At 45.2% G+C, this 23672-nt stretch overlaps 1 protein-coding gene across 1 annotated transcript in view; it reads right to left on the bottom strand.

Moving 5' to 3' along the window:
- Window positions 1–1582: 1582 nt before the first annotated feature.
- LOC311100988 (sarcoplasmic/endoplasmic reticulum calcium ATPase 1) overlaps window positions 1583–23672 on the bottom strand; it is a gene marked incomplete at its 5' end in the record, with an annotated part of 47490 nt that continues 25400 nt past the window's right edge. Inside the window, 13 exons of the mRNA XM_084141995.1 lie at window positions 1583–1742; window positions 4299–4416; window positions 6603–6720; window positions 6927–7146; window positions 7381–7583; window positions 7923–8143; window positions 8362–8588; window positions 15539–15650; window positions 15814–16032; window positions 17915–18163; window positions 18501–18603; window positions 19217–19305; window positions 19470–19636. Of these exons, the coding sequence (XP_083998121.1) occupies window positions 1735–1742; window positions 4299–4416; window positions 6603–6720; window positions 6927–7146; window positions 7381–7583; window positions 7923–8143; window positions 8362–8588; window positions 15539–15650; window positions 15814–16032; window positions 17915–18163; window positions 18501–18603; window positions 19217–19305; window positions 19470–19636 (2054 nt within the window). The 3' untranslated portion in view covers window positions 1583–1734. The remainder of the gene's footprint in view (window positions 1743–4298; window positions 4417–6602; window positions 6721–6926; window positions 7147–7380; window positions 7584–7922; window positions 8144–8361; window positions 8589–15538; window positions 15651–15813; window positions 16033–17914; window positions 18164–18500; window positions 18604–19216; window positions 19306–19469; window positions 19637–23672) is intronic.

The raw sequence follows: 23672 nt of genomic DNA, 5'->3' as shown, positions 1-23672 counted from the left end.
TACCAAGTGGCGTGGCGAGAAGCTGTCTCCGCACCACGTGCTCTCACCACTGGTGTCCCCCAGGGCTCAGTTCTAGGCCCTCTCCTTTTCTCCCTAAACACCAAGTCACTTGGCTCTGTCATATCCTCACATGGCCTCTCCTATCATTGCTACGCTGACGATACACAACTAATCTTCTCCTTTCCCCCTTCTGATAACCAGGTGGCGAATCGCATCTCTGCATGTCTGGCAGACATATCAGTATGGATGACGGATCACCACCTCAAGCTGAACCCTGGCAAGACGGAGCTGCTCTTCCTCCCGGGGAAGGACTGCCCGTTCCATGATCTCGCCATCACGGTTGACAACTCCGTTGTGTCCTCCTCCCAGAGTGCGAAGAGCCTTGGCATGACCCTGGACAACACCCTGTCGTTCTCCGCTAACATCAAGGCGGTGACCCGCTCCTGCAGGTTCATGCTCTACAACATTCGGAGAGTACGACCCTGCCTTACACAGGAAGCGGCACAGGTCCTAATCCAGGCACTTGTCATCTCCCGTCTGGATTACTGCAACTCGCTCTTGGCTGGCCTCCCTGCCTGTGCCATTAAACCCCTACAACTCATCCAGAACGCCGCAGCCCGTCTGGTGTTCAACTTTCCCAAGTTCTCTCACGTCACCCCCCTCCTCCGCACACTCCACTGGCTTCCAGTTGAAGCTCGCATCCGTTACAAGACCATGGTGCTTGCCTATGGAGCAGTGAGGGGAACGGCACCTCTGTACCTTCGGGCTCTGATCAGTCCCTACACCCAAACGAGGGCATTGCGTTCATCCACCTCTGGCCTGCTGGCTCCCCTTCCTCTGCGGAAGCATAGTTCCCGCTCATTCCAGTCAAAACTGTTCGCTGCTCTGGCACCCCAATGGTGGAACAAGCTCCCTCACGACGCCAGGACAGCGGAGTCACTCACCACCTTCCGGAGACATTTGAAACCCCACCTCTTTAAGGAATACCTGGGATAGGATAAAGTAATCCTTCTACGCCCCCCCCCCCCCCCCCCAAAAAAAAAAAAAAAATGTGTAAAGTGGTTATCCCACTGGCTATAGGGTGAATGCACCAATTTGTGAGTCGCTCTGGTTAAGAGCGTCTGCTAAATGACGTAAATGTGCCCTTGAGCAAGGCACTTAACCCTAATTGCTCCTGTAAGTCGCTCTGGATAAGAGCGTCTGCTAAATGACTAAAATGTAAATGTAAATGTACCAACTGAGCCACGGGGAGTACTTTACATTTACATATTCAGTCATTTAGCAGACGCTCTACTTCTCTCCTACATTGGACTGATGTAGAGCACAGAGGGGCAGAGACTCAGATAGAGCAATGAGTAGTAGAGAAATGTAACACAAATTGGATTGTGGAGATGAATTGTGGTAAAACTTAACAAAAAACACAACAGTCAAGAGTATCCAGGTTTAACAAAAAAATATATTTTTAATACATTGTTTGTTAGAATAAAATCTGAATATTGTTTTGGTGGGGTAGAACCCCAATCCAGTTGAATCTCTTTCCATATACAGAGGTTGTTTTTATGTGGATTTTCAGGAATGTTTTATTGTTTTTTTTAATTGATTTTCCTGTGTGTTGTCCTCTCTTATTGGTTGGCTCACAAGAGCTCCTGTTTCATTGGTTGTGATCTTCCTCTTTTTCAACCTTCTCCTCGTCGTCTTTCTCTCCACCTCTCTAATTCCTCTTCTTTTAGACTACTATTTTTCTAGAGTGAAAGAAGAAAAGCAGGAAATCAGAGTGAAAGAGTTGACTACAATGTTAGTTTTAAATGAAAGCTGATGACATAAGCAGCAGAGATATGTAATATGTCATGATATTACATAGAAACTATAATTATATTATTTCATAATACATAATACAAATTAGTGGATTCGGCTATTTCAGCCACACCCGTTGCTGACAGTGTATACTACAGAGTTCCAAACTGCCTCTGGAAGCAACGTCAGCACAATAACTGTTTGTCGGGAGCTTCATAAAATGGGTTTCCATGGCCGAGCAGCAGCACACAAGCCTAAGATCACCATGCACAATGCCAAGCGTCGGCTGGAGTGATCAGGCTCTGATCAGTCCCTACACCCAAACGAGGGCATTGCGTTCATCCACCTCTGGCCTGCGGGCTCCCCTACCTCTGCGGAAGCATAGTTCCCGCTCAGCCCAGTCAAAACTGTTCGCTGCTCTGGCACCCCAATGGTGGAACAAGCTCCCTCACGACGCCAGGACAGCGGAGTCACTCACCACCTTCCGGAGACATTTGAAACCCCACCTCTTTAAGGAATACCTGGGATAGGATAAAGTAATCCTTCTACCCCCCCCTTACCCCCCCCCAAAAAAAAAAAAACAACACAAAAAAAACATTGTAAAGTGGTTATCCCACTGGCTATAAGGTGAATGCACCAATTTGTAAGTCGCTCTGGATAAGAGCGTCTGCTAAATGACGTAAATGTAAATGTGTAAAGCTCGCCGCCATTGGACTCTGGAGCAGTGGAAACACGTTCTCTGGAGTGATGAATCACGCTTCACCATCTGGCAGTCCGCCGGATGAATCTGGGTTTGGCGGAGCCAGGAGAACGATACATGCCTGAATGCATAGTTCCAACTGTAAAGTTGAATTAATGGTCTGGGGCTTTTACATGGTTCGGGCTAGGCCCCTTTGCTCTAGTGAAGGGACATCTTAACTCTACAGCATACAATGACATTCTAGACAATTCTGTGCTTCCAACTTTTGGCAACAGTTTGGGGAAGGCCCTTTCCATTTTCAGCATGACAATGCCCCCGTGCACAAAGAGAGGTCCATACAAAAATGGTTTGTCGAGATCGGTGTGGAAGAACTTGACTGGCCTGCACAGAACCCTGACCTCAACCCCATCGAACACCTTTTGGATGAATATGAATGCCGACTGCGAGCCAAGCCCAATCGCCCAACATCAGTGCTCGACCTCACTAATGCTCTTGTGGCTGAATTGAAGCAAGTCCCCGCAGCAATGTTCTAACATCTAGTGGAAAACCTTCCCAGAAGAATGGAGGCTGTAATAGCAGCAAAGGGGGGACCAACTCCATATTAATTACCATGATTTTGGAATGAGATGTTTGACGAGCAGGTGTCCACATACACTACATCACCAAAAGTATGTCACAATTTAATGGAATAGTAGCTCATATTTCATGGCAACAACCTCAACCCCCTCAGACCCCCACACCAATGCTCAAGCATCTAGACAACCCATCTGGCAACATCAACAACAGGACATGATGCATGATAGCCTGGTCTCAGATCTGTTTGTGCTGTATAGCCAACTTCTATGTAAAAACCATTGTAGTTGGCTACACAGCACAAACAGATCTGGGACAAGGCTAGATCCAGGTTCTCTCCAGCAACAAATCCCCAAAGCCCACTGATACTAACATCTCACTGATACAAATGATACATATAAGAGTGGAAAACAACATCCATTGACCAGACCAGCAGAATACAGGGCAGTAAATATACAATACAGAAGTCGCATATGTCAACACATGTTTGAGCATATAGGCTAGAGATCACTGGAATGACTGAAAACAACAAGAATACAACTTCGGCAGGTTGTACAGATTCACTTTGCACACACTCTCCTGACAAACACAATGGCATACACACAAAGAGAGAACCGCTAGCGATGCAGATGGTGGGATACCTTGCTGTAGTTACAGGCTAATGGTGGGTGGTAGGCAGGATTAGTCTGTAAAAAAGATGAAGGGATGAAAGGATGGAGTTATATGATGAAATAAAAGAAAGAGGTGCGAGTGAGTATAAAGATACAGATGGAATACAGGGAGTTGGAGAAAGAGAAAGAGAAAGGGGAGTTTAGAGACAATGAAGAAATGCAGGCAGTGAGAGCAGATGATAAAGTGATAGAAACAATATAATTAAGGATGGCGCGAGACATTTAGAGGAGGTTTAACAAGAAGAGAATCATGATAATTATGATACAAATTGTCTTAACCAGATGGAAGGATTATTCAGTTCATACCAAATAAAAGATAACAAGGGTGAAGGTAAGAATTTTATCAAAGCTGTTATTCAAATAGAGAACCGAGGAATGCTAGGATATAACTGTTATTCCAAAGACTTTAGAAGCAGAATTGCTTGCAAATACAAGGATAGAATAACATCATTTGGTTACCATTGTAAAGATGTGTTCAATGTGTTCAGTGTGTGCATGTGTGTGAGAGAGAGTGTGTGTGTGTGTGTGTGTATATCTGTGTGTGTTAGAGGCACACTTACTCTCCAGGTAGTTACGGGCGACAAACTTCAACACCTCGTCAATCAGGATGACAGGGAAAGAGAGTTTCAGGACAATCATCCACTGCTCTGGGTTCAAGTGAGTCAACTTGAAGACCATCTGGGTGGGAGAAGAGGAGAGGAAAAGAGAGGGTTATTAGGGAAGAACTACTGACAAACTACTGACAAAAAAATAGTCCCCAAGGTGCACAAAAAGACCATAGGTCCACTCAGCAATATAAATGTCTAATTGATTAATTGATTAAGCATACACTGATACAAAACATTAAGAACACCTGCTCTTTCCATGACATAGACTGACCAGGTGAATCCAGGTGAAAGCTATGATCCCTTATTGATGTCTAGGGCTGTTGCGGTGACCGTATTACCGTCACACCGGCGGTCATGAACACAGTAAAATTCTACGTGACTGTTGAGTCACAGTAATGTCCTCTTATGCACTCTGGACATGTGTTGGTAGTGCCCAACTCGCTAATGATCATCAAGTCGCTAACGACCTGGTACTCAGGGCTCTGTTGTCCCTCTAACCACTCTGACATCAATGCAAATGCAGTCGAAAATCACATCAAACACTTTAAAACTGACTTCACTGTGATTGATCAATTTGAAGAAAGAAGTTCAACAACAGGTTGAAACTATGTGGAAAACATGGTCATTGTGGATGCTGTTTCAAAGCCTAACACAATGAAATGGGCAGTGCTTTCTAAGGTGATGTTTAATTCAATAATCATATGCATTTTTGAGCTTATACACATTCATAGTACTATATATGAGCCCAATCCTGAAAAACACCTTGAATTAAAATAATGATTGTTCCGTTATACAATACAGAGAAGGGCTGTCAACAGTTTAATGAAATAGTTCATTGTGAAAACATGTTACTATTGATGTTCCCGAATAGATTTCAATTGGTTTCCAAAATTAAGCACTGGGAAGCTGCAGGAACAGGGTTGGAGAGCCCATGGCATACAGAGTTTGGGCGGAATATCACCTGTTGCGCACCGAAATAACTGGAGTAGCCTACCTGACATGAGTGAAATGAACCAGTGGGAAAGTGGCCTCCATTTGCTATTGGAGTGCATATGGATGACATGTCTTTTTCCTCTTGCCCCTGTTCCTGCCTATTTGATAATGGGCCATTCTAAATCAAAACTCATTTTACATATTAGTAAAGACAAAAATTGAGAATAGTCTGATGTGTGCAGCCTGAGGCAATTTGAACAGAGCGCAAACTTTTTTTGCGACTTTCTCAAATCTTTAATAGCCTATAGTCGCATCATGCAGCCCATATATGTTTTGATTTCTAAGACATTCTAAGGTTTGCATCATTCACAACTAAAGTTGCCCAATAACTCTAAATCTAGCATATAGGACCTGTTTCAAATGATCACTTTTACGCTCAACATAGCAACTTATGCGCACTCTCGACAGAAGAATAGAAAGAAATATCCTTTCTATTTTATTCAGCTAAGTTCAATTATATTCTTCTTACTGCAAAATCATGTAATATAAAATAATGGCACAGGACTTATAAGCATATCTTGTCTGCTAAATGAACAAGCCTACAGCCTATACCATACTTACTGCCTAAAATAAATAATGTATTTATTGTGATGGTGTATATTCAATTGATGTATTATACTTTTTTAAATGCAGATGTACCAAAGGCGCGCATCAGCGGCTTGTATGTGGCTTGTATGCATGTAGGACTGGAGATGGTAAACGTGTTTATGTTAATTAACAGTCAATTACCATGAGACCGGCAGTCTTTTGCATGACAATAACCAGCTAACAACATTTCATGACCGCCACAACCCTATTGATGTTACTTGTTAAATCCACTTCAATCCGTGTAGATGAAGGGGAGGAGACAGGTTAACGCAGGTTTTTAAGCCTTGAGACAATTGAGACATGGATTGTGTATGTGTGCCATTCAGTGGGTGAATGGGCAAGACAAAAGATTTAAGGACCTTTGAACGGAGTACGGTAGTAGGTGCACCGGTTTGTGTCAAGAACCGCAATGCTGCTGGGTTTTTCACTCTCAACAGTTTCTCGTGTGTATCAAAAATGGTCCACTACCCAAAGGACATCCAGCCAACTTGGAGGGGGGCTCCAGGCTGTAATCGGAGTGCAACTCAATATTAGGAAGGTGTTCCTAATGTTTAGTATACTCAGTGTATAAGCATATGATGGGATCATTTCCAGAGTGACAGAGGACTGTGATGAGAACGTTTCCACAGTGACAGAGGACTGTGATGGGATCATTTCCACAGCGACAGTACTTACGGGCAGGGGGTCAACGTAGATGATCATGAAGTGGAGGGACATGGAGAGAGCCATGGCTCCAACCAGCCACAAGTTGCTCCACGGGGGCATGCGTAGCAGAGACTGGTTCTCAGACAAGCTAGAAGGGAAAGGGGGGGTAAAGGAGCCAATGTAACATCACATGATTAGTGTGTGTGTGTGTGTGTGCGTGTTTGAGTCCCTGTGCATGTGCTTGTGTGTCTGTGCTCTTGCATTTGTATGTACGTCTGTGTATGTGTGTGTCTTTGCATGTGCCTGTGTGTGTGTGTGTTGTGTGTGTGTGTGTGTGCATGGTCTGTGTCTGACCTGTTGAGGGCGTTGGACATCTCAATGGTGACCAGCACGGACAGGGCCATGGTCATAGGGGGAGAGGCCTCGAACACCTTGCATGCAATGCCGGTGAAGTCTTCGTTCTCGTCGTGGCACTGCATGAAGTGGGACAGTTGGTGGAAGGTGACTCCGGGGCCGGTGGGATCGTACATGAACCACCAGACGGCAGCTGCGACAGTGGCGGCACCAACATATCCTGGAGCGAACCAAAGAGACTCACCGTCAGACATGGACTCAGGAGGTGAACACCTTGTCGGTGTTCAACCAGCCCTTACAGGATATTACTAATGCAAAACAGACAGGGGATACGTCATAAATGGCACCCAATTCCCTTCATTGTGCAATACCTTTGAGCCAGAGCCCAGAGCCTTATATGTTGCCATTTGGGACATATACAGATAGTTCCCCTGTCCTCTTCTTCCACGCTTACCTCCAATGACCATATATCTGAAGAACAGCCAGCCGGAGATCAGGGGCTCCTTGGCGGAACGGGGGCGGCGGCCCATGATGTCCAGGTCGGGGGGGTTGAATCCCAGGGCGGTGGCGGGCAGACCGTCAGTCACCAGGTTGACCCAGAGCAGCTGGACAGGAATAAGAGCCTCGGGCAGACCCAGGGCGGCAGTCAGGAAGATACTGAGAGAGAGAAGGAAGGAAAAGGGGGATTAATTGATTTAGATTTTAATTTTAATGTAAAGAAAAGTACAAATTCCAGAGGATAACACATGAAAGCAGACTACAGTTGAAAGGATGGGGAGGACAAGGAGGAGAGAAGTTTTAGGTCCCTGAGCTAATGTGTAGGCTTTAGCTTGATGGGCTAACACAGTCTCGGAGAGCCCAGGTTCAAAACCGAGTCGGTCCCGTACGGACACTCACCATACAACCTAATGCCTAGGTTTTAGCTTGACTGGCTAACACAGTCTCGGAGAGCCCGTGGTTCAAACCCAGTTGGTCCCGTATGGACAGGACACTCACCAGACTACCTCACCAACGTTGGAGGAGATGAGGTAGCGGATGAATTGCTTCATGTTGTTGTAGATGGCACGGCCCTCCTCGACAGCGGACACGATGGAAGAGAAGTTGTCGTCAGCCAGGACCATCTCAGAGGCAGACTTGGCAACGGCAGTGCCAGAGCCCATGGCGATGCCAATCTCGGCCTTCTTCAGGGCGGGGGCATCATTCACTCCATCACCGGTCTGGTTTAAGGGAGGGAGAGAGAGAGGGTCGGTTGAAGAAGTGCATTTACACGTCAGTCATTCAAAGATCGGCGGAGGAACACTATCACGTTGAGTGTGTTAACAGTTACGTTACAGGACTTTGGGGTAAACTTTGGATTCACTACTATCAAATGTTTGAAGACATGTGTATTTCATAGTATATTGCAAGTATATCTACACATATGTCATGGCCTCACCATGGCGGTAATCTCGTCTTGGCCCTGCAGAAACCCAACGATCTTGGACTTGTGTGAGGGCTCCACACGGGCGTAGCAGCTAGCTTTTCTGACAGCATCGCTTTGTTGTTCAAATGAGGGCAGGTCGTCAAACTCACGACCAGTGAAAGCCTTTCCAGTCACATCCTCATCCTCTGTGAAGATGCCAATACGACGGCAGATGGCCACAGCAGTTCCCTTGTTGTCACCTGAGGAAGTCAAAGGGTGACATTAGCCAATCAGATGAGGGATAAAGAGAAAGGTGTACAGTACAGTAAAGAGATATAAACACAATAGGCACAGAAATCGGACACATACAGTGCTTTCTGAAAGTATTTTACATTTACATTTTAGTCATTTAGCAGACGCTCTTATCCAGAGCGACTTACATGAGCAATTAGGGTTAAGTGCCTTGCTTAAGGGCACATCGACAGATTTTTCACCTAGTCGGCTCGGGGATTAGAACCAGCGACCTTTCGGTTACTGGCACAACGCTCTTACCCACTAAGCTTACCCACTAAGCTACCTGCCGCCGTATTCAGACCCCTTAACTTTTTCTACGTGGATTAAATGGATTCCACGTGGGGTTGAATTGTTTTTTTCCCCTTCATCAATCTACACACAATACCCCATAATGACAAAGCAAAAACAGGACTATTTTTTCACCTAAATGTATTACAAATAAAAAACCAAAGTATCACATTTACATAAATATTCAGACCCTTTACTCAGTACTTTGTTGAAGCACATTTGGCAGCGATTACAGCCTGGAGTCTTCTTGGGTATGACGCTACAAGCTTGGCACGCCTGTATTTGGGGAGTTTCTCCCATTCTTCTCTGCAGAGCCTCTCAAGCTCTGTCAGGTTCGATGGGGAGCATCGCTGCAGAGCCATTTTCAGGTCTCTCCAGAGATGTTCGATCGGGTTCAAGTCCGGGCTCTGGCTGGGCCACTCAAGGACATTCAGAGACTTGTCCAGAAGCCACTCCTGTGTTGTCTTGGCTGTGTGCTTAAGGATCAAGGATCTCTCTGTACTTTGCTCCATTCATCTTTCCCTCGATCCTGACTAGTCTCCCATTTCCTGCAGCTGAAAAACATCCCTACAGCATGATGCTGCCACCACCATGCTTCACCGTAGCTATGGTATTGGCCAGGTAATGAGCGGTGCCTGGTTTCCTCCAGACGTGACGTTTGGCATTCAGCCCAAAGAGTTCAATCTTGGTTTAATCAGACCAGAGAATCTTGTTTCTCATGGTCTGAGAGTCATTTAGATGCCTTTTGGCAAACTCCAAGCGGGCTGTCATGTGCCTTTAACTGAGCAGTGGCTTCCGTCTGACCCTTCTACCATAAAGGCCTGATTGGTGAAGTGCTGCAGAGATGGTTGTCCTTCTGGAATGTTCTCCCATCTCTACAGAGGAACTCTGGAGCTCTGTCAGAGTGACCATCGGGTTCTTGGTCACCTCCCTGACCAAGGCCCTTCTCCCCCGATTGCTCAGTTTGGCCGGGCGGCCAGCTCCAGGAAGAGTCTTGGTGGTTCCAAACTTCTTCCATTTAAGAAAGATGGGGGCCACTGTGTTCTTGGGGACCTTCAATGCTGCAGAAATATTTTCCCCAGATCTGTGCCTCGACACAATCCTGTCTCAGAGCTCTACGGACAATTTCTTCGAACTCATGGCTCTGACATGCACTGTAAACTGTGGGACCTTATATAGACAGGTGTGTGCCTTTCCAAATCATGTCCAATCAATTGAAATTACCACAGGTGGACTCAAATCAAATCAAATTGTATTTGTCACATGCACCGAATACAACAGGTGTAGAACTTACAGTGAAATGCTTACTTACAAGCCCTTAACCAACAATGCAGTTTTAAGAAAGAATACCCCCCAAAAAATCACATAAAAATACAATATAAAATAATACGAAAAATAAAAGTAAGAAATAATTAAAGAGCAGCTGTAAAAATAACAATAGCGAGGCTATATACAGGGGGTACCGGTACCGAGTCAATGTGCAGGGGCACTGGTTAGTCGAGGTAATTGAGGTAATATGTACATGTAGGTAGAGTTATTAAAGTGACTATGCATAGACAAGAAACAGAGAGTAGCAGCAGCGTAAAAGAGGGGTGGGGGCAATGCAAATAGTCTGGGTAGCCATTTGGTTAGATGTTCAGGAGTCTTATGGCTTGGGGGTAGAAGCTGTTTAGAAGCCTTTTGGACCTAGACTTGGCGCTCCGGTATCGCTTGCCGTGCGGTAGCAGAGAGAACAGTCTATGACTAGGGTGACTGGAGTCTTTGACAATTTTTTGGGTCTTCCTCTGACACCGTCTGGCATAGAGGTCCTGGATGGCAGGAAGCTTGGATCCAGTGATGTACTGGGCCATACGCACTACCCTTACGGTTGGAGGCCGAGCAGTTGCCATACCAGGCAGTGATGCAACCAGTCAGGATGCTCTCGATGGTGCAGCTGAATAACCTTTTGAGGATCTGAGGACCCATGCCAAATCTTTTCAGTGTGCTTAGGGGGAATAGGTTTTGTCGTGCCCTCTTCACGACTATCTTGGTGTGCTTGGACCATGTTAGTTTGTTGGTGATGTGGACACCAAGGAACTTGAAGCTCTCAACCTGCTCCACCACAGCCCTGTCGATGAGAATGGGGGCATGCTCGGTCCTCTTCTTTTTGCTGTAGTCCACAATCATCTCCTTTGTCTTGATCACATTGAGGGAGAGGTTGCTGTCCTGACACCACACGGTCAGGTCTCTGACCTCCTCCCTATAGGCTGTCTTGTCGTTGTCAGTGATCAGGCCTACCACTGTTGTGTCATCGGCAAACTTAATGATGGTGTTGGAGTTGTGCCTGGCCATGCAGTCATGAGTGAACAGGGAGTACAGGAGGGGACTGAGCACATATCCCCGAAGGGCCCCCGTGTTGAGGATCAGTGTGGCGGCTGTGTTGTTACCTACCCTTACCACGTGGGGGCGGCCTGTCAGGAAGTCCAGGATCCAGTTGCAAAGGGAGATGTTTAGTCCCAGGGTCCTTAGCTTAGTGATGAGCTTTGAGGGCACTATGGTTTTCAACGCTGAGCTGTAGTCAATGAATAGCATTCTCACGTAAGTGTTCCTTTTGTCCAGATGTGAAAGGGCAGTGTGGAGCGCAATAGAGCTTGCATCATCTGTGGATCTGTTGGGGCGATATGCAAATTGGAGTGGGTCTAGGGTTTCTGGGATAATGGTGTTGATGTGAGCCATAACCAGCCTTTCAAAACACTTCATGACTACAGACGTGTGTGCTACAGGTCAGTAGTCATTTAGGCAGGTTACCTTAGTGTTCTTGGGCACAGGGACTATGGTGGTCTGCTTGAAACATGCTGGCATTACAGACTCAGACAGACACTGGCAAGTTGGTCAGCGCATACTCGGAGTACACGTCCTGGTAATCCGTCTGGCCCTGCGGCCTTGTGAATGTTGACCTGTTTAAAGGTCTTACTCACATCGGCTACGGAGAGCGTGATCACACAGTCATTCGGAACAGCTGATGCTCTCATGCATGTTTCAGTGTTACTTGCGTCGAAGCGAGCATAGAAGTAATTTAGCTCATCTGGTAGGCTCGTGTCACTGGGCAGCTCGCGGCTGTGCTTCCCTTTGTAGTCTGTAATAGTTTGCAAGCCCTGCCACATCTGACGAGCGTCGGAGCCACTGTAGTACGATTTGATCTCAGTCCTGTATTGACGCTTTGCCTGTTGATGGTTCGTCGGAGGGCATAGCGGGATTCCGGGTTAGAGTCCCGCTCCATGAAAGCGGCAGCTCTACCCTTTACCTCAGTGCGGATGTTGCCTGTAATCCATGGCTTCTGGTTGGGGTATGTACGTACAGTCACTGTGGGGACAACATCATCGATGCACTTATTGATGAAGCCAGTGACTGATGTGGTGTACTCCTCAATGCCATCGGAAGAATCCCGGAACATATTCCAGTCTGTGCTTGCAAAACAGTCCTGTAGCTTAGCATCTGCTTCATCTGACCACTTTTTTTATTGACCGAGTCACTGGTGCTTCCTGCTTTAGTTTTTGCCTGTAAGCATGAATCAGGAGGATAGAATTATGGCCAGATTTTCCAAATGGAGGGCGAGGGAGAGCTTTGTAAGCGTCTCTGTGTGTGGAGTAGAGGTGGTCTAGAGTTTTTTTCCCTTTGGTTGCACATTTAACATGCTGGTAGAAATGAGTTAAAACGGATTAAAGTTTCCCTGCATTAAAGTCCCCGGCCACTAGGAGTGCCGCCTCTGGATGAGCGTTTTCCTTTTTGCTTACGGCCGTATACAGTTCATTGAGTGCGGTCTTAGTGCCAGCATCGGTTTGTGGTGGTAAATAGACAGCTACGAAGAATATACAGTGGGGAAAAAAAGTATTTAGCCAGCCACCAATTGTGCAAGTTCTCCCACTTAAAAAGATGAGAGATGCCTGTAATTTTCATCATAGGTACACGTCAACTATGACAGACAAATTGAGGAAAAAAAATCCAGAAAATCACATTGTAGGATTTTTAATGAATTTATTTGCAAATTATGGTGGAAAATAAGTATTTGGTCACCTACAAACAAGCAAGATTTCTGGCTCTCACAGACCTGTAACTTATTCTTTAAGAGGCTCCTCTGTCCTCCCCTCGTTACCTGTATTAATGGCACCTGTTTGAACTTGTTATCAGTATAAAATACACCTGTCCACAACCTCAAACATTCACACTCCAAACTCCACTATGGCCAAGACCAAAGAGCTGTCAAAGGACAGCAGAAACAAAATTGTAGACCTACACCAGGCTGGGAAGACTGAATCTGCAATAGGTAAGCAGCTTGGTTTGAAGAAATCAACTGTGGGAGCAATTATTAGGAAATGGAAGACATACAACACCACTGATAATCTCCCTCGATCTGGGGCTCCACGCAAGATCTCATCCTGTGGGGTCAAAATGATCACAAGAACGGTGAGCAAAAATCCCAGAACCACACGGGGGGACCTAGTGAATGACCTGCAGAGAGCTGGGACCAAAGTAACAAAGCCTACCATCAGTAACACACTACGCCGCCAGGGACTCAAATCCTGCTGTGTCCCCCTGCTTAAGCTAGTACATGTCCAGGCCAGTCTGAAGTTTGCTAGAGTGCATTTGGATGATCCAGAAGAGGATTGGGAGAATGTCATATGGTCAGATGAAACCAAAATAGAACTTTTTGGTAAAAACTCAACTCGTCGTGTTTGGAGTACAAAGAATGCTGAGTTGCATCCAAAGAACACCATACCTACTGTGAAGCATGGGTGTGGAAACATCATGCTTTGGGGCTGTTTTTCTGCAAAGGGACCAGGACGACTGATCCGTGTAAAGGAAAGAATGAATGGGGCCATATATCGTGAGATTTTGAGTGAAAACCTCCTTCCATCAGCAAGGGCATTGAAGATGAAACGTGGCTGGGTCTTTCAGCATGACAATGATCCCAAACACACCGACCGGGCAACGAAGGAGTGGCTTCGTAAGAAGCATTTGAAGGTCCTGGAGTGGCCTAGCCAGTCTCCAGATCTCAACCCCATAGAAAATCTTTGGAGGGAGTTGAAAATCCGTGTTGCCCAGCGACAGCCCCAAAACATCACTGCTCTAGAGGAGATCTGCATGGAGGAATGGGCCAAAATACCAGCAACAGTGTGTGAAAACCTTGTGAAGACTTACAGAAAACGTTTGACCTGTGTCATTGCCAACAAAGGGTATATAAGAAAGTATTGAGAAACTTTTGTTATTGACCAAATACTTATTTTCCACCATAATTTGCAAATAAATTCATTAAAAATCCTACAATGTGATTTTCTGGAATTTATTTTCTAATTTTGTCTGTCATAGTTGACGTGTACCTATGATGAAAATTACAGACCTCTCTCATCTTTTTAAGTGGGAGAACTTGCACAATTGGTGGCTGACTAAATACTTTTTTTCCCCACTGTAGATGAAAACTCTCTTGGTAGATAGTGTGGTCTACAGCTTATAATGAGATACTCTACCTCAGGCAAAACCTTGAGACTTCCTTAGATATCGTGCACCAGCTGTTGTTTACAAATATACATAGACCGCCACCCCTTGTCTTACCAGAGGCTGCTGTTCTATCCTTCAGATACAGTGTATAACCCGCCAGCTGTATGTTATTCATGTCATCGTTCAGCCACGACTCAGTGAAACATAAGATATTACAGTTTTTAAGTTCCCGTTGGTAGGATATTCGTGCCTGTAGTTCATCCACTTTATTATCAAGCGATTGTAAGTTGGCCAATAGCATTTATGGCAAAGGCAGATTAGCCACTCGTCGCCGGCTCCTTACCAAGCACCCCGATCTCCTTCCGCGATATCTCATTTTCTTTCTACTGCGAATGACGGGGATGAGGGCCCTGTAGGGTGTTTGGAGCGAATCTCTCTCCTCCGACTCATAAAATAACTATTATTCGTCCAGTTCAAGGTGAGTAATCGCTGTTCTGATGTCCACAAGCTCTTTTCGGTCATAAGAGACGGTAGCAGCAATATTATGTACAAAATAAGTTACAAACAATGCGGAAAAAACACACAAAATAATAATATAATATGCCATTTAGCAGACGCTTTTATCCAAAGCGACTTACAGTCATGCGTGCATACATTTTTGTGTATGGGTGGTCCCGGGGATCGAACCCACTACCTTGGCGTTACAAGCGCCGTGCTCTACCAGCTGAGCTACAGAGGACCACCATTCAAATAGCACAGTTGGTTAAGAGTCCATAAAACGGCAGCCATCCCCCATCCCATCATCAATGAAGTTGTAAAAACATCTCAAGGATGATCAATGGAAACAGGATGCACCTGAGCTCAATTTCAAGTCTCATAGCAAATGGTCTGAATACTTATGTAAATAAGGAATTTCTGTTTTTTTTTATTCAAAAAAACTGTTTTCGCTTTGTCTTAATGGGGTATTGTGTATAGATTGATGAGGGAAAACATGTATTTAATCCATTTTAGAATAAGGCTGTAGCGTAACAAAATGTGGAAAAAGTGAAGGGCTATGAATACTTTCCGAATCCGCTGAAGCAGCCACAACAAACAGGGTAGCAGTCTGTATTGGGTATGAGTGCTAGAGGAGAGGAGGTAGTGGTACACTAACCAGTGATCATAATGACGCGGATTCCAGCAGCTTTGCACAGCTCAATGGCAGGCGTAACCTCCTTACGCGGGGGATCCAGCATACCAACACAGCCAACGAAGGTCAAGTCAGTCTGGGGATGAGGGGAGAGAGGGAGTAATGTGAGGATGGTAGACATCCACCCATTCATCTATCCATCAAACAATCTAGCCATGTATCCATCCATCCATCCTCTCATCTATCCATCCTCCTGTCCACCCTTCCATCCATACATCCATCTATCTACAGATACAGACCTCGTAATCAATGAACTTGGTGGAATCCTCAAGCTTCATTTCCTCAACCTTCAGGGGGGTGTCACGGGTGGCGAGGGCCAGGCAACGAAGGGTATCACGGCCGCAACCCCATTCCTTGATCACAGCCAAGATCTTGTCCTTGACGGCACCAGTCAGGGGAACGCGGGTGGTTCCAACACGAACATAGGCACATCTGTCAATGACACCCTCGGGGGCACCCTATTGGGCGAGGAGGAAAACGGAGAGAGGCTGGGTTTTCACAAATGGACCAAATCAAACTCCTTCTTTACCTCTTTGAACAGAGTTGTCGAGTAGAATTGTTGAGTAGAAAGCTACAGTGGGGAAAAAAAGTATTTAGTCAGCCACCAATTGTGCAAGTTCACCCACTTAAAAAGATGAGAGAGGCCTGGAATTTTCATCATAGGTACACGTCAACTAGGACAGACAAATTGAGGGAAAAAATCCAGAAAATCACATTGTAGGATTTTTTATGAATTTATTTGCAAATTATGGTGGAAAATAAGTCTTTGGTCACCTACAAACAAGCAAGATTTCTGGCTCTCACAGACCTGTAACTTCTTCTTTAAGGAGGCTCCTCTGTCCTCCACTCGTTACCTATATTAATGGCACCTGTTTGAACTTGTTATCAGTATAAAAGACACATGTCCACAACCTCAAACAGTCACACTCCAAACTCCACTATGGCCAAGACCAAAGAGCTGTCAAAGGACACCAGAAACAAAATTGTAGACCTGCACCAGGCTGGGAAGACTGAATCTGCAATAGGTAAGCAGCTTGGTTTGAAGAAATCAACTGTGGGAGCAATTATTAGGAAATGGAAGACATACAAGACCACTGATAATCTCCCTCGATCTGGGGCTCCACGCAAGATCTCACCCCGTGGGGTCAAAATGATCACAAGAACGGTGAGCAAAAATCCCAGAACCACACGGGGGGACCTAGTGAATGACCTGCAGAGAGCTGGGACCAAAGTAACAAAGCCTACCATCAGTAACACACTACGCCGCCAGGGACTCAAATCCTGCAGTGCCAGACGTGTCCCCCTGCTTAAGCCAGTACATGTCCAGGCCCGTCTGAAGTTTGCTAGAGTGCATTTGGATGATCCAGAAGAGGATTGGGAGAATGTCATATGGTCAGATGAAACCAAAATATAATTTTTTGGTAAAAACTCAACTCGTCGTGTTTGGAGGACAAAGATTGCTGAGTTGCATCCAAAGAACACCATACCTACTGTGAAGCATGGGGGTGGAAACATCATGCTTTGGGGCTGTTTTTCTGCAAAGGGACCAGGACGACTGATCTGTGTAAAGGAAAGAATGAATGGGGCCATGTATCGTGAGATTTTGAGTGAAAACCTGCTTCCATCAGCAAGGACATTGAAGATGAAACGTGGCTGGGTCTTTCAGCATGACAATGATCCCAAACACACCGCCCGGGCAACAAAGGAGTGGCTTTGTAAGAAGCATTTCAAGGTCCTGGAGTGGCCTAGCCAGTCTCCAGATCTCAACCCCATAGAAAATCTTTGGAGGGAGTTGAAAGTCCGTGTTGCCCAGCGACAGCCCCAAAACATCACTGCTCTAGAGGAGATCTGCATGGAGGAATTGGCCAAAATACCAGCAACAGTGTGTGAAAACCTTGTGAAGACTTACAGAAAACGTTTGATCTGTGTTATTGCCAACAAAGGGTATATAACAAAGTATTGAGAAACTTTTGTTATTGACCAAATACTTATTTTCCACCATAATTTGCAAATAAATTCAATAAAAATCCTACAATGTGATTTTCTGGATTTCTTTTTCTCATTTTGTCTGTCATAGTTGACGTGTACCTATGATGAAAATTACAGTCCTCTCTCATCTTTTTAAGAGGGAGAACTTGCACAATTGGTGGCTGACTAAATACTTTTTTCCCCCACTGTATTTCTAATTTGCTGTCCAGCTAAAAGCCTCAGCGATCAGGCTATAATTGATTGGCTAATAAACTGCTTGCAACGGAATAATATGGCATAATAATTTGACACGAAGGCATTAGAGGAAGAGGAATAGAAGAAGAGAGCTAGAAAGTGGAGAGAGGAGCTGACCTTCACAAACATTTTCGCTCCGCCATCGCCCTTGACGGGGGTGCAGTACACAGACATGGACTTCCTGTCACGGGAGAACTCCAGGGTGAATTCCTTCTTCATCAGCTGCTTGATCACAGCGCAACAGGCATTGGCTCTATCAGGCTTGGACAGGCCGGTAACGTTGGAGTTGAACACGTTCATCTTTTCAACCAGGCAGCACATGGCGGTCTCGGTGGCCTCACCCACCTTCTCATAGATCTTCTTCGCCTGAAGGGAAGGGAGAGAGATAGAGAGAAAGTGTCAGAGGAAGGAAGTTAAGAAGAAGCAGAGGGCAAAATCTACAGCAACGGGACATGTTCTGTAATCATAAAACGTGTTATTTGATGTGTGTAACCATGACTGCAAAGAAGCACATTTCAGTTGCCAAGCTTTCTATCACAATGACATTGTCAGAGCATAGATCTGTGTTAGCCATGTTGTTTTATCTGTGTTTAGGGGACTACAGAAGAAAATGAGCGTCATACCAAGAACTTGATATGAAAACTGACATTTTGATAGAAGGAATGAATGAGATAAATAAATAACAAATAAATCAATTAATTACTTCGTTGTAGTCCAGAGAGGAGTCATTGCACAGGGAGCTGATGGTTGCCAGCTCAACAAGGCCATCATAGGATCCGCAGGGGGTCTTAACACCTTCCTGGGAGCTAAGAGAGGAAGAGATATGGAGAGGTGGTGTCACGACTTCCGCCGAGGCTGCCTCCCCTCCTTGTTCAGGCAGGCTTCGGCGTTCGTCGTCACCGGCTTACTAGGCACTACCGCTCCATATATCATCATTCCATTTGTCTTGTCTTGTCAATTACACACACCTGGTTCAAATCCCCTCATTAGTCTGTGTATAAGTGTTCCCTCTGCCCCCTTGTCCTTGTGGTAGATTGTTTTATGTGAAGATGAGTGTAGCTCGGTTGAGCTACCCGTACGTTGTATTGCCAGGGTTATTTCTCCCCGTGTGCCTGTATTGTGTTCCAGTGCGCCTGTATTACGCCCTGTGCTGTTGACGCTATCCAGCGTAACTGTGTCCTACGGAATAAACTCTGTATTCTGTGATTTACCCTCCTGTGCCTGACTCCTTCAAATCACACTCACACAGGTGGAAGAAAAAGAGAGAGAGATTGACAGAGGGTAAGAGGGAGGATAAAGGGTGAATATATGAGGAGAAAGGGGGAATAAAGAGAATGAGGTTGGAAGCTTTATGTTGGACAAGAATGGTACATTTGTCATAAAGTTAGAGGCGGTTGCCACGGAAGCGGGACTACTTACACCTCTCCCTCGGGGGTGTACTTGGAGCCGGAGATGTCAAACATGTCCAGGTTGACATGGTTGCCATGAACATTCTTGATGATGAACATCTAGACAGAAAGAAATGAAGGGAAGTTGTGAAATTACTGTTCAGTTTGTGTGCGTAGGTGTCTGAATGTGCCCAAATCGGTCACCTGTGAACAATACTCTGCCCAATGTTGGCAACCTTGGCAGGCACCATTATATAAGTTCGGGGGACGAAACATGGACCCACCTTGGTCACACACATCTGGTTGGTGGTCAGGGTTCCGGTCTTGTCAGAGCAGATGACGGAGGTGCAACCCAGGGTCTCCACAGAGGGCAGAGAGCGGACAATGGCATTCTTCTTGGCCATACGGCGGGTACCGAGAGCCAGGCAGGTAGTGATGACAGCAGGAAGACCTTGTAGAGAGATGATGGTGGAAACCGTGAGTAAATCAAATAGTAGTGACATAGTGAGAATGACATGCACATTGTCACAACTGAATATCACAAACAACATACATTGTGTGTCAACCGCACAACCGCATATACCTGAACAACTACGCACACACACACACACACACATACACACAGCACACACGGACACGCACACGTGCACACACTCCATAGCCGATGGGAGTAAGATCATTAAACAGGTTAACATTCACAAGAAGGATTAAAAGGACGTGTACTCAGAGCATCCGCTGACCAGCTGGCAAGTGTCTTCACTGATATTTTCAACCTCTCTCTGACCCAGTCTGTAATACCTAAATGTTTCAAGCAGACCACCATAGTCCCTGTGCCCAAGAATGCCAAGGTAACCTGTCTAAATGACTATCGCCACGTAGTATCACTCACATCTGTAGCCATGAAATGCTTTGAAAGTATGGTCATGGCTCACATCAACACTATCATCCCAGACACCCTGGACCCACTCTAAATCTCATACCGCCCCAACAGATCCACAGATTACGCAATCTCTATTGCACTCCACACTGCCCACGGCTGTAGTTGAGCAGGTCGAGGGATTCAAGTTCCTCGGTGTCCACAACACTAAGGAATTATCATGGTCCACACACTAACACGGTCATGACGAGGGCACGACAATGCCTCTTCCCCCTAAAGAGACTGAAAAGATTTGGCATGGGCCTTCTACAGCTGCACCATTGAGTGCATCTTGACTGGTTGCATCACCGCTTGGTATGGCAACTGCTTGGCATCCGACCGCAAGGCGCTACAGAGGGTAGTGCGTACGGCCCAGTACATCACTGGAGCCAAGCCCCCTAAAAATTGTCAAACTCCAGCCACCCAAGTCATAGACTGTTTTCTCTGCCACTGCATGGCAAGCGGTACCAATGCACCAAGTCTGGGACCAACAGGACCCTGAACAGCTTCTAGCCCCAAGCCATAAGACTGCTAAATAGTTAGTTAAATAGTTAACCAAATAGCTACCCAGATTATCTGCATTGACCCTTTTTACACTAACTCTTTTGCTGTTTATTATCTATCCTGTTGCCTATTCACTTTATCACCTGTTTTGAGCCCCACCTGTTTAGCAAAATAGAATATATACATATATACTTTTGTGTTGTTGCCTGTTTTGCGTGTTATTTTGGCATTAATATGTGTCACATATCAGTGAATCATTGAGGTAATAAAGCTGCATACAAACATGGTCTCTTTTTTGCTTTCTTGAGTAAGGCAGCTCCAAAATGCAGATGTTTCAGCCTAGCTCAGTGCTTTCTGTGGGGTGGGGCAGCCAGCGGATAATTCGAAGCGTAAGGTTTGGTAATGTTTTCTAGTTGTGTCATGATTGGCTCAGTGTTCTGTCACTCATGGGGAAACTATGTCACCGCAAAATCTACGGGTAGAACTCGAAAATTCAAGCCTCCTGGGTGCTGCCATAGAGTTAGAAGTGCCCATCCAAGAAGGTCATTGGCCACAGATAAAATTACGTCAAATCACATTATGTCGCCTCCCGAGTGGCGCAGAGGTCGCAGTGCTTGAGGCTTCACTACAGACCCGGGTTCGATCCCGGGCTGTGTCACAATTGGCCCAGTGTCATCCGGGTTAGGGGAGGGTTTGGCTGGCTGGGATTTCCTTGTCCCATCGTGCTCTAGCGACTCCTTGTGGCGGACCGGGCACCTGCAAGCTGACTTCGTTCGCCAGCTGGACGGTGTTTCCTCCGACACATTGGTGTGGCTGGCTTCCGGGTTAAGCAAGCAGTGTGGTTTGGCAGGGTCGTGTTTCGGAGGACGCATGGCTCTCAACCTTTGACACTCCCGAGTCCGTAGGGGAGTTGCAGCGATGGGACAAGACTGTAACTACCAATTGGATATCACGGAATTGGGGTTAAAAATATATACAGAATATATAATCTCGTTATATCTAACGTAGCTTTGATTGGACTGATCATGTCATACTTTTAAAATCTTAGCTAGCAAGCTAGACAAGCAGTCATCATCATGAATCACTGACAATCTAATGGCAAGTCGGTTAGGACATTTACTTTGTGCATGACACAAGTAATTTTTCCAACAATTTTTTACAGACAGATTATTTCACTTATAATTCACTGTATCACAATTCCAGTGGGTCAGAAGTTTACATACACTAAGTTGACTGTGCCTTTAAACAGCTTGGAAAATTCCAGAAAATTATGTAATGGCTTTAGAAGCTTCTGATAGGCTAATTGACATCATTTGAGTAAATTGGAGGTGTACCTGTGGATGTATTTCAAGGCCTACATTCAAAGTCAGTGCCTCTTCGCTTGAAATCATGGGAAAATCAAAAGAAATCAGCCATGGCTTCAGAGAAAAAAATTGTAGACCTCCACAAGTCTGGTTCATCCTTGGGAGCAATTTCCAAATGCCTGAAGGTACTACGTTCATCTGTACAAACAATAGTATGCAAGTATAAACACCATGGGACTACGCAGCCGTCATACCGCTCAGGAAGGAGACGCGTTCTGTCTCCTAGAGATGAACGTACTTTGGTGCGAAAAGTGCAAATCAATCCCATACAACAGCAAATGACCTTGTGAAGATGCTGGAGGAAACAGGTACAAAGTATCTATATTCACAGTAAAACGAGTCCTATATCGACATAACCTGAAAGGCCACTCAGCAAGGAAGAAGGCACTGCTCCAAAACCGCCATAAAAAAGCCAGACTACGGTTTGCAATTGCACATGGGGACAAAGATCATACTTTTTGGAGAAAGTCCTCTGGGCTGATGAAACAAAAATAGAACTGTTTGGCCATAATGAAAATCGCTATGTTTGGAGGAAAAAGGGGGACGCTTGCAAGCTGAAGAACACCATCCCAACCGTGAAGCATGGGGGTGGCATCTTCATGCTGTGGGGGTGCTTTGCTGCAGGAGGGACTGGTGCACTTCACAAAATAGAGGGCATCATGAGGAAGGAAAAGTATGTGGATAAATTGAAGCAACATCTCAAGACATCAGTCAGGAAGTTAAAGCTTGGTCGCAAATGGGGTCTTTCAAATGTACAATGACCCCAAGCATACTTCCAAAGTTGTGGCAAAATGGCTTAAGGACAACAACGTCAAGGTATTGGAGTGGCCATCACAAAGCCCTGACCTCAATTCTATAGAACATTTGTGGGCAGAATTGAAAAAGCGTGTGTGCGAGCAAGGAAGCATACAAACCTGACTCAGTTACACCAGCTCTGTCAGGAAGAATGGGCCAAAATTCACCCAACTTATTGTGGTAGGCTTATGGAAGGCTCCCCAAAACGTTTGACCCGAGTTAAACAATTTAAAGGCAATGCTACAAAATATTAATTGAGTGTATGTAAACTTCTGACCCACTGGGAATGTGATGAAAGCAATAAAAGCTGAAATAAATCATTCTCTCTACTATTATTCTGACATTTCACATTCTTAAAATAAAGTGGTGATCCTAACTGACCTAAGACAGGGAATTTTTACTAGGATTAATGTCAGGAATTGTGATAAACTGAGTTTAAATGTATTTGGCTAAGATGTATATAAACTTCCGACTTAACTGTATACTGTAGCTTAGAAGGTAATACTAAGTGTATGTTGTGTAGTAAGCTGTTAGTAGCCCATGTGCCACACCCTAATAATTTGGTCCCTTTCCCCCTCATAACTTAGCTTATGTTATGACTTGGTTGTGCACTTGTAGCCTATAGCCTGTTTTAGAGAAATGTACTCATTGAATATTGTAAGAGCTTTCATTGTCTGCTTACAGTGGCTTTGGAAAGTATTCAGACCCCTTCACTTTTCCCACATTTTATTACAATACAGTCTTATTCTAAAAGGTATTAAATATATATTTTTTCTCAGTAATCTACACACAATACCCCATAATGACAAAGCGAAAACAGAAATACCTCAGTTACATAAGTATTCAGACTCTTTACTATAAGACTCGAAAATTGAGCTCAGGTGGATTCTTTTTCCATTGACTTCATT

The sequence above is a fragment of the Coregonus lavaretus genome (assembly GCF_964263955.1).
Source record: "Coregonus lavaretus genome assembly, chromosome: 25".
NCBI classification, from domain to species: domain Eukaryota; kingdom Metazoa; phylum Chordata; class Actinopteri; order Salmoniformes; family Salmonidae; genus Coregonus; species Coregonus lavaretus.
This window is presented reverse-complemented; position numbering and strand designations above follow the sequence as displayed.